The sequence below is a fragment of the Lactuca saligna genome, chromosome 4 (genome assembly GCF_052625555.1).
Source record: "Lactuca saligna cultivar CGN05327 chromosome 4, ASM5262555v1, whole genome shotgun sequence".
NCBI classification, from domain to species: domain Eukaryota; kingdom Viridiplantae; phylum Streptophyta; class Magnoliopsida; order Asterales; family Asteraceae; genus Lactuca; species Lactuca saligna.
Window position 1 is genome coordinate 239,761,151 of NC_136420.1, and position 10,839 is coordinate 239,771,989.

At 35.6% G+C, this 10,839-nt stretch overlaps 1 protein-coding gene across 1 annotated transcript; it reads left to right on the forward strand.

Annotated features, from left to right (window-relative positions):
• Positions 1-2,689: 2,689 nt before the first annotated feature.
• Positions 2,690-8,829, forward strand: LOC145043417 (uncharacterized). The gene is made up of 12 exons (XM_078992061.1): positions 2,690-2,822; positions 3,773-4,003; positions 4,267-4,471; positions 4,623-4,713; positions 4,792-4,937; positions 5,032-5,275; positions 5,939-6,043; positions 6,129-6,311; positions 6,670-6,874; positions 6,963-7,446; positions 7,534-7,617; positions 8,493-8,829. Exons 1-12 carry the CDS (start codon positions 2,819-2,821, stop codon positions 8,578-8,580), a joined length of 2,070 nt encoding a protein of 689 aa, XP_078848187.1. The 5' UTR covers positions 2,690-2,818; the 3' UTR covers positions 8,581-8,829.
• The last annotated feature ends 2,010 nt before the right edge of the window (positions 8,830-10,839 follow it).

Consider the following 10,839-nt stretch of genomic DNA (forward strand, 5'->3'; position numbering starts at 1 on the left):
TGAAAAACTGCGTTGTTACAATCCCCTAAGTGTTGGAAGTCCAATTTGCACCATAAACCACCCATCATGAGTTTACGGCCGTAAACTCATGGGGATGGGTGTTTAGGCCGTGAACTCCCATAAGGGGAGTGTTCCTTTGATGTCCCAACTCATTTCCCAAGTCCCTTGTGTCACTCATGTCCCTAAACGCCACCCGGGTCACTCCAAACACTTGTATCGGAGTGTTATCGCGACTTGAAGCAAGTGTCCCTATCATATGAATAAACTAAGTCCTAATTAGATACAAATGTGGGATTTTCCTTGGGAAAAATACAATACATAATCGAATTGGTAACCAATGATAACTTAACCAACTTCACATAAGAAAATATGGGATTTTCTTGGATAACATATCTTTTCAGAAACTAAAGGAAATCGATACATTTTCATAAAACAAAACCGCTTATGAACTCACCAGCTTTATGCTGATTTTCAAACCGCTTGTATTCTCAGGTCCAAGTTAGACAGGTAGATCTCTTTTGGTGAAGACGGAGTGCGTGGAAGACTCGTCTCAACTTTTGTTAATATGATGCATATGTATATCTTGTATAACTTTACTTTTGAACAAATGTAAACTTTCATATATATATGTAATGTAATGTTTGTTTACTGTGATTACTATGTACATTGGAATTGATACACAACTTGGAGTCAACCCCGGAGACGTTTCCGCCTTTGGTTTTCGGGGTGTGACAGGTACGCCCAGCGTACCTGAGGGTGAATGCGTCCAAAAGAGGCGCACGAGTACGCGCAGTGTACACCTTGTACGCCCAACGTACTCGCTTATCATGAAAACCCTAAATGACAACATAACCATAATACAGGGCCAAATAGAAGAATACATGGATTTCAGGCTGTTACATGATGGAAAACAGAATCGTAGCCACCTGTGATTCCTTTTTGGCTTATCCATCCTTCTCCCTTTGAAACACATTTTAAGATGTGTTCATCATCCCAATTTAGTCCCCATGATCATGGTGGTACTAAAAAGGGTTAGGTATCATTAGGATTTCATTTTTCCACAAGATTGTAATAACAATCAACATGAAAATGAACATAAAGCACATAAAATCACCATTCTCCCTTTTAGGGTTTCCATGATCTTTTGCCACATGTAATCCCCTAGATCCATCATCCACCATATATGGGGTGAAGATAGGATCTTGAGATGATGTATAACATACAATTACAAATCAAATAAGAAGGAGAAAAAGTGAAGATGAAATCATAAAACTAGAACAAGGTTATGAATCAAGTTGTAAGAAATGATTAGGAGGTTCATATCAATATGAATCAAGGCTGGAAATGAACAAGAATTAAGCTCCAAACAACAGCCCCTTGGCTGCTCTTGATCCCAAAGAGATAGAGGAAGATTTTATAGAGAGAGGGAGGGAGTGTTTAGAGTGTTTTTCTTGTGTGTGTTCCAAATGACTCAAATAACACATTAAATACTATTTACTAGATGGACTTTGCAAATAGGCTCATAGTCCATGGACTTCAATAAAAGGAGTTTACAAGATGATCAAAAGAGTCCAATAACATAAGAAGTCATACATTCATTAAATAAATTAAACCAAGGTTACAAGGATAATTAAATTAAAATAACCAAACGTACCGAGAAAAACCGAGACGTTACATAAGGGGTCTATACATCAGCCTATTCTCTATAAAGACGGAGCCATTCACCTAGAAATACTATATGAATTGCGCAACGCTGAACCCACGACCAACTTCGATCTGATCTTTATGATTTCATTGAGCATGCCTACATTTCATCTCCAAATAACTACTTATTTTATATTGTTATTTTAGGATTTTAACTGTGTTGTCTTTTTTAATTGTGTTTTTTTATTAATTATCGTGTATTTTACTAATCATGTATTATTATTTTTATTAATTAAAAAGTAATATGTTTCATTTAGTATTTTTTAATTTAATTAAATTAAAAATAATCAAACTGATTAAACCAGTTAGAAAAAATAAGTTGGAAAAGAAGGAAAGGGAAAAGAAAAATGAGAAAAAACTAATATGAAACGATGCGAATTAAATAATTTAGAGAAAATGTACCCTCCACTCTAAGAATTTTGTTCCAACTTTAATTACCAAAATACTAAATTGGTCAAACCAAACTCATGCTATCTCATCGTGTTGTTTCTTTTCCATATTGGTCCCGCCTATCTTATCAACTTTATAGGAAAAAAAAAAAATTCTTTGGTATTATTACGGTGTTATAACAATTACGAAATATTCATGAGCATTTTGTATTTTTCTAGAATATTTCTATTTCGAGACTTGAATAACTACACTATTAACTTTTGTACAAATTGTATTTTATTTCAGTCACAAAATTTATTTATATACTATTTATTATTATTATCTAATAAATAATAAAAATTCTAATTCTAATTCAGTTGTTACAAATTTTTTTAAAACTTAATAACTTATTTATGCATTCATATTATATATTTTTTATAAAAAAATACAGATCAGAATAGATTTTCAGCAATGATTTCAATTTCTAAAATCTTCTTATTGGATACAAAAAAGTATTGGCATTATTTATACGAAAACTAATTAAAAACATATGAGGCCATGAAGTGAGAAGAACTCAAAGTGAAGGGGTATGTAATGCAACTAAAGGAAAAGACCGTCGTTGTATTTCAGTCGTCTCTACTCTCTAGTCTCTCCATATGTTTTCCAGCTGCAGTAACTACTGTTTAGCTCTCGTTAAAGTTTCTCGAGTTGCCAAGTAACACGCATTTCTCGATACTCTCTATCTATGGGTACGTGTTCTTAATCGCTGGATCTTATGCTTCATTTCGATGTTCTTTGATTCCTAGAGTTTAGCACCGTGCTTCATTTCGAGGTTCTTTGATTCCTAGAGTTTAGCACCGTGCTGATTCAGGCATTTCAACTTTGTTATTTTTTTGTTCTCGCACAATGCTCTTGCGATTAACCTCGTTCTAGGGTTTACCTCTTGATGCATCAATCAATTCAAGTTTTCGAATGCTATGATGTCGTGTATGGGAGAAATAGAGAGTAGCGCTCATATAGGAATCTTATAATGGCAGAGCATTGTTTAAATAAGGTTATTTTTTCTTTTGAAATGACAGAAAGCCTGATACTCTGATACTCTGATACTCTGATTGGTGATTTAGGTGGTGAGACCACCGGAAAGTGTTTGAATTGAAATCAACTCAAAGCTAATTTATTTGTGACCACCGTATTCAACTGATTGTGTCTGTGAGTTCAAGGGAGACTAATAGGGTGTGTGGATTTTTTTTTTTTTGTTTACATTTACCTTCTCAATAATAAGTTTATTTCTGTTGAAGTTAATAGAACAGTTGGCTCCTCCTGCTTGAGGCTTAAGGTTTTAGATAAGTTGGAAACTTAGGTCTTGGCTTTAAGTCTTGGTGCCCGCTCTTATTGTCACCATTTTGTTAACAGAGTATATAGCACTTTGTTTGATTTGCACAAATAGATGTAAAATACACATACCTATTTATAGACGAGTGGCTATCTTGATAATATGGTTCAGAGGTTGATATCGGATTCATGTCTGTTGCTTGTATTTGCTCCTTGTTATGTTAATAATTCAAAGAACACTTGATTTCGCTTGTATGTTGAGGGAGAGTTTGAAAGTAGACGCATTCTTCAGCCTTCTATCTTCCGCTTTAAGCTTTTATATGAGTTAGTAAGCTAACAGGCTGTATGTATGTTTGATATGTTGCAGTGAATATGGTTAAATCAATGTCAATGTCATACTTGGGGATGATGGTATTATTATGGTGGTTGGCTGTGGCAGTGGTGGCAGAAGATGTTAAGTACAAAGATCCAAAACAGCCTGTTGCTGCTAGAGTAAAAGATCTCTTGGAAAAAATGACAATGGAAGAGAAAATTGGTCAGATGGTTCAGATTGAAAGGATTTCAGCTACTCCTGATATCATGAAGCAGTACTTCATTGGTAAATAATGTGCACTATATGCATACAGTTGGTTATTCACCCTGCAATTAGAAATATCAAACAGACAGCAGGCTTAATAAGATCATTTCCTTTTTCTTTGTTTTGCTTAATGCTTAAAGCCTTGAAACTCAGTAGAACAAGTTAGGAGTAACTTTAGTCTTGAAAAGATTTCTTATTAACAAGAAGATGAAATGCTTTGACAATAGGTAGATAAAACTTACAAGTTTAGGAAGCAATTTTGTAAACCTATATGATCAATGCAGGAAGCATGCTAAGTGGTGGAGGGAGTGTTCCGAATCCACAAGCAACTGTCGTTGATTGGATTAATATGGTGAATGGGTTCCAAAATGGGTCACTTTCTACCCGTTTAGGGATCCCAATGATTTATGGAATTGATGCTGTTCATGGGCACAACAATGTCATTAATGCTACCATATTTCCACATAATGTTGGCCTTGGAGCCACCAGGCAAGTTTGAACTTCTAATACTCTGTTGTTTTTCTTATTTATGTTTCAAGAATCAAGACCAATATTGATTAAGTCAAAATGTTTTGATGAATGAAACATAATTTATCCAAGACATTATTAAACTTGTTACAATCTTTGATGCACACACCAGGGACACTGATCTTGTGAAGAGAATTGGTGCTGCCACTGCTGCTGAAGTTAGAGCCACTGGCATTCCATATGCATTTGCTCCTTGTATTGCTGTAAGTATATATCTTTTTTTTTGCCATTAATAAAGGCAAGGTTTTAGTTTTATTAATGTCTTGCGTTTTTATTTATAGGTATGCAGAGATCCAAGATGGGGACGATGTTATGAGAGTTACAGTGAGGATACCAAAGTTGTTCAAAGTATGACTGACATTATATTAGGGTTGCAAGGTGAAATTCCAAAGGGATCTCGGTTGGGTGTCCCATATGTTGCTGGAAAGTATGTAATTGTAACCTTTCATAGATATTTTCAGTGCAAAAGACATGAATGCCCTCCTCATCTTCATTATCAAAATTGTGTGTGTATGTGTTAGGGACAAGGTTGCTGCTTGTGCAAAGCACTTTGTGGCTGATGGTGGGACAACTCATGGAATTGATGAAAACAACACAGTGGCCAACCAACATGACTTGCTAAGTATCCACATGCCCCCTTACTATGACTCAATCATCAAGGGTGTATCAACAGTCATGGTCTCCTATTCCAGCTGGAATGGTAAAAGGATGCATGCCAATGGTGATCTTATTACTGGATACCTCAAGAACAAGCTTAATTTCAAGGTATATTTTATGTTCTCCTACTAAAATATCAACTTTTCAGGTTGCTGTTATTCATACAATTCCCCTCCTTTTTTTTTTGGAGTTTGAAAGCTTAACAGTTATCCATTGAATAAATACGTTGACAAAGGGTCTTTCTTTAAAAAAAAAATTTTGGAAGGAAATTGAAGGAATTGGTGTTTGCAGGAATCTGTCATGCGTTTGGTTGGCTGTTCAATTCCATTCCTTTGTATGTATGTTTTGGTTTATAAGTCTGTCAAATGATTTGGAATGTAAATAATGATAAATGACAGGATTGCCTTGGATTATTTTTTTTGTTTTGTACGCTCCACAAGCTTTAAGCAGTAGACATTTAGTTATAAAGTATTGGGGTTTAGGAAGGTTATTTTAGTCATTTACACAAATGAAGGGAGGATTGGAATTGAATTCCATGGCTTTATGAAATGAAATTGATGGGATTTGCTGAATTCATTCAGTAGTAGACAACTCTATACTTATTTTCAACCAAATTACGGATGGGTAAATCTCATGAAATCCAGCTAACCAAACACCCCCCTTAATCTCTAGAAATGGGGTTTTTGAAAAAGAAGGGAGACCCTTTTTTTGAAAGAGGAGTAATTTTAAATTTTATTGATTTTCTGTTTAATGAGGGTGAAATATTATCAGGGTTTTGTTATCTCAGATTGGGAAGGAATCGACCGAATTACTTCCCCTCCTCATTCCAACTACACTTACTCTGTCCTGGCTAGCGTCTTAGCTGGCATTGACATGGTTAGTAGCTCTCTCTCTCTCTCTCAGAGGTAAATGGTGTAGATTCTTGTAAGTAACAAAACAACAATTTGATATTCTTGATCAGGTGATGGTCCCTAATAACTACAAAGAGTTCATTAATGATCTCACATATCTGGTGAAGAACAACTTCATCCCAATGGAACGTATTGATGATGCCGTGAGCAGAATTTTACGAGTCAAATTTACAATGGGACTGTTTGAGAACCCTCTTGCAGATTTCAGTCTAGTTAACGAGGTTGGAAGCCAGGTCAGTGAGTCAATTATCCATTTCCCAATGCTCCATGGTTTTTGATATACTGTGTTTGGTGTGCATCCAATTCCCAAGAAGGTGCAATTCATCTCTCGTCAATGCAAAAAGACGTGAATGCCTTTCACATCCTCATCTATGAGCTTCTTGGGTGGGAGTGGGACAAAAAAAGAAATTGAAAATTTTGTCCCATTGACATCTGTTCCGGTCTTAGTCCAATGCACGTCAAAGGCAGTAGTACAAATTGTTCTGTCGCAGGGTTTTAATTAAGACCAATGCACGTCAAAGGCAGTAGTACAAATTGTTCTGTCGCAGGGTTTTAATTTCTGTCTTATTTATTTGGTTTTGAGAAATATAGGCACACAGAGACATAGCAAGAGAGGCAGTAAGGAAATCGCTAGTGCTTTTGAAGAATGGGAAAAGGACAGACGAACCAATGCTACCACTCCCCAAGATGTCATCAAAGGTTTTGGTTGCTGGAAGTCATGCTGATAATCTGGGCTACCAATGTGGTGGTTGGACAATCGGTTGGCAAGGATTTAGCGGGAATCAAAACACTACAGGTTACTTTAGAAATATCCCACCCACCAAGTCCAAATTCACAATTATTTTGGGTTTGTTTTTATAATATATTGATTAAAAAAAATGCAGGAACAACTATCCTAAACGGAATCAAATCCGCTATTGACCCCACCTCCGAAGTCACTTACAATGAGAATCCCAACACTGAATTCATGAAATCAAATAACTTCTCTTACGCCATAGTCATCGTTGGTGAACATCCTTACACCGAAATGTTTGGAGATAGTTCAAACCTGACAATCGCGGATCCCGGTCCAAGTGTCATCACAAACGTTTGCAGCCAAATAAAGTGCGTTGTCGTCGTCATATCCGGTCGCCCGGTTGTGATCGAACCGTATATGTCTGCAATCGACGCTTTGGTTGCTGCCTGGTTACCTGGCACCGAAGGCCAAGGTGTGGCGGATGTTCTTTTCGGTGACCATGAGTTCACCGGAAAACTTCCCAGAACTTGGTTTAAAACTGTAGACCAACTCCCGATGAACATAGGAGATCCGCATTATGATCCCCTCTTCCCCTTTGGATTTGGACTCACAACAAAATCAATAATCGACAGGTTAGCACTTAGCAATTCATTAATTTCATGTCTTTCTTGATATTGACATAACAGGCTCTATACCGTGTTTGGTTTCTCATCTGGTAGGTCAATATCTGGTGGGGCCATTGGAACACCATCTGTAGTTGTGGTTTTGGGTTTGGTGGTTATCGGTTTTTGTTTATCGCAAAGGTACATTGCCTAACTCCTCGGCTTCTAGTTTAGATGATATGCTATGTACTGTATCATTTTGTAGACTTTAGGGGAATTATTATTGTAAGAGGTGTTCTGGATTTTTAGACTTTTAGTTATGTGATTGTAGTCCGTTGGGTTGAATAATTTGAGTTTTAGAGATGAGACGATTCGATGCAAGGTTATTGTTATATTATTTTTCATGATGATGACATCTCATTTCATTTCAAGATATAATATAATTCTCATGTGTGTACGTTGAAAATAAGTATTGATAAGATAAAATCCACGTCAACAAAAATGTGTACAAGTTGAACGGTGTTTTGGATGTTGACTTGAGTAACAATCTCATATACTTTTGGACGGATCTTGTAAAAAAAACCGATCCATTTCCTACTTTATTTATTTATGCACTACGCCTGTTTATAATTAAATGGTTTTAAGCATAATATATATAAAAGTAAGATCTACCATTCATAAATTAATATTTCTTATACGAAGTTTATGTATAATTTATAAATTGACTATAATTTTTTAATTTAATATTATCTTAAATATTTCCATTTTTCGATAAAACATTAAATATACAAATTCAAATGAAAGCCATGTGAAATTTTGCTAAATAACATGTCGACAATAATGTGTCATAAATTATTATTATTATTTTTATTGTTACTGAAATGTCAAGTTTCAACCATATCCCCATACCAAATACCAACCCACCCACCGGCGGTTAGACTTTGCCACTCGTTAAGTCTCACGATCATTTAAATGAAAAGAATAGTATTACAACATCCGATCCGAGAGTTGGAATGTTTGTTTGTGGGTTGTTTTCCGATAATGGATTTTTTGTGTGTTGATTGTAATGATAACAGGCTCAAGCATCGAGGAAACAAAAAATATGAGTTCATCCAAGGTGAAGGTCAAGAGATGGTCGGAGTCGGAGGGAGCCTTCATCGTTGAAGCACTTCCACTTCACCTCGTCGGAAAATCTAAAAGGGTGGGGTTGAGACTTAGGCTGTCTAAGCCTACTTGGTATATTTTATCTCGACTGGAGCTCCCCAAACCAAAAAACTCATTTATTGGTCCTACCGGCGGCGCAATTAAAGATTTTATGGGTTATTCATTTTGAATTGGAGACCCGACCCATTTTCATGATCTAGTTTCTTCTTCATGGGATCTCAATGGGCTTATCTAAACTGATTTATTTCTTGGTTGGTTGTTTTTTGTATTTATTAATTATTGCATTTACAATTACATTATTCAAATATAAAACGCCGATGTCTGCTTGCTTTCCTTGATAACTAGAAAGGTTGCTAGAAGGAAGCGAGGGCCGAGGTCATCATCCACAAACAGACAAGCACTAGTTTGGGCTAGAACACCTTAGGTGCAATTCTTGTTAGAAGTATACAATCAACAAGATTAACAAAAATAAAACAAACGAAATTGAATATATATATATATATATATATATATATATATATATATATATATATATATATATATATATATATATATAAGAATCAGTTTGCAGAAAACATACTTGATGGTTTATGCTTACAACAGAATCACAAAAACGAAATTATGTAGATTGAGGCCTGCAAATTGCAGTGTCATAAAACAGAAATTTCCCTGGTGGGGATCTGTCTAAAGGATACAACAATCAATCAAGAACTTCTCTTGATTTTGACGAAATTCCTATGTTCCCTTCATCTTTTGGAAGAACGAATTTTTAAAGAGAATTTTGTGGTGTGAATAATGATTTCTGCAACCCCTTTCAGATGAATGAAACAGGTATTTATAGGTATTAGTTATGATAGTTGGAAACTGTCAAAACCGAAAATAACTGTTAAAACCTGTCATTCAGTAATTACGAATTTAATAATAAAAAAAAAAGAATAAAAATTAATTTCGTAATTAAAAATTATCTAATTAATCAGGAAGACCCCAAGAGCCCCAAGGCCCCAAGGCCTATCTTTTGACCATTAAATATTCTCTTGATATTAGCCCATTTTAAGTCCAATTAGGCTAATCCAACACCACAACCCAAGCCCAATATGCTTAACCCATTACTTGACCCATTTAGTTAAATGAGTGGGACTAGACATATAAGGTAGGAGAAGGTTTTCTCTTCCACCAATGTGGGATAAGTCCCACATTGTAATTATGTAGTCAAAGTTCCAACAATACCCCACATTTTCTATTCAAACTCCAATAATACCCCACATTTGAATAGAAAATAAGTGAACTTTGATATTCAAATAAGGGAAGTAAGATATGACATGCATCTGAATAGGTGTTGTAAAACTTGAACCTTTCATAGTAAGTACTACTTGGATCTACTTTGTGGGTAGTGAACTAGAGTCTTGAACTAACCACTTTTTATAGTAGAATAAAAAACAAGAAGTATCACACATATCATATCTAAGCATAGATCATTTCTTACCGTTGTGTTCATTTCGGTCATGAACGATCCTTTCTTCATGAGACTTTTAAAGAGCTTTAGCCATATCAGCTCCCAAAGATGCGACTCACATCCATCTCACATAGGTAATGCTAATCTGGAATAATCTGTACTTATTCCACTGTAAAAGCTATCAGCATTATTAAGAATAAAGAATTCATCCCTATAACATCAACGGAAAAACACAAAACAAATATCATGGGAGTGAGCATACCTTTGTGTTAGTGCTTCTTTGAGTCTTCCCCAACTAGTTGTCCTATTGAACCTAAACCATGGGATCTCCAATGTTGCTAGGTTAGGTTTCCGCCAGGTGGTGACTCATTGTGTTGGCTTTAAGCCCATTCCCCTCGATGTGAAGAGAACTTGCTCTCTACTCAGGCCTTTTGTCAAGGGATCAACTATATTTTCCTTTGACTTTATGTAACTAATGGAAATGATTCCATTCTTCAGCAAGTCTCTTATTGTAATATGTCTACGCCTAATGTGTCTCGACTTGCCATTGTATATCTGACTTTGTGCTCTAGTAAGAGCAGCCATACTATCACAATGTATGCCAATGGCAGTAACTGTTGGATAAGGTGTCTAAGTCCATAACTATTTCTGGTATGTACTTGACCTGACCCGGCATGGTCCATTTGGGTTGCATGGCACCATGCAATTGGATAGACTAAATGAGAGAAATAACACTTGGAGATTATTAATATATTATAAGTTCTAATATATTAATAATATTATTTGATTAGTTTGATCAAGAATTA

Excerpts from the sequence above, each read along its gene's own strand:
- LOC145043417 (XM_078992061.1), top strand. Across the intron at positions 4,004-4,266 it reads CATGAAGCAGTACTTCATTG|GAAGCATGCTAAGTGGTGGA; the intron begins GTAAATAATGTG and ends TGATCAATGCAG. Across the intron at positions 4,472-4,622 it reads GTTGGCCTTGGAGCCACCAG|GGACACTGATCTTGTGAAGA; the intron begins GCAAGTTTGAAC and ends TGCACACACCAG.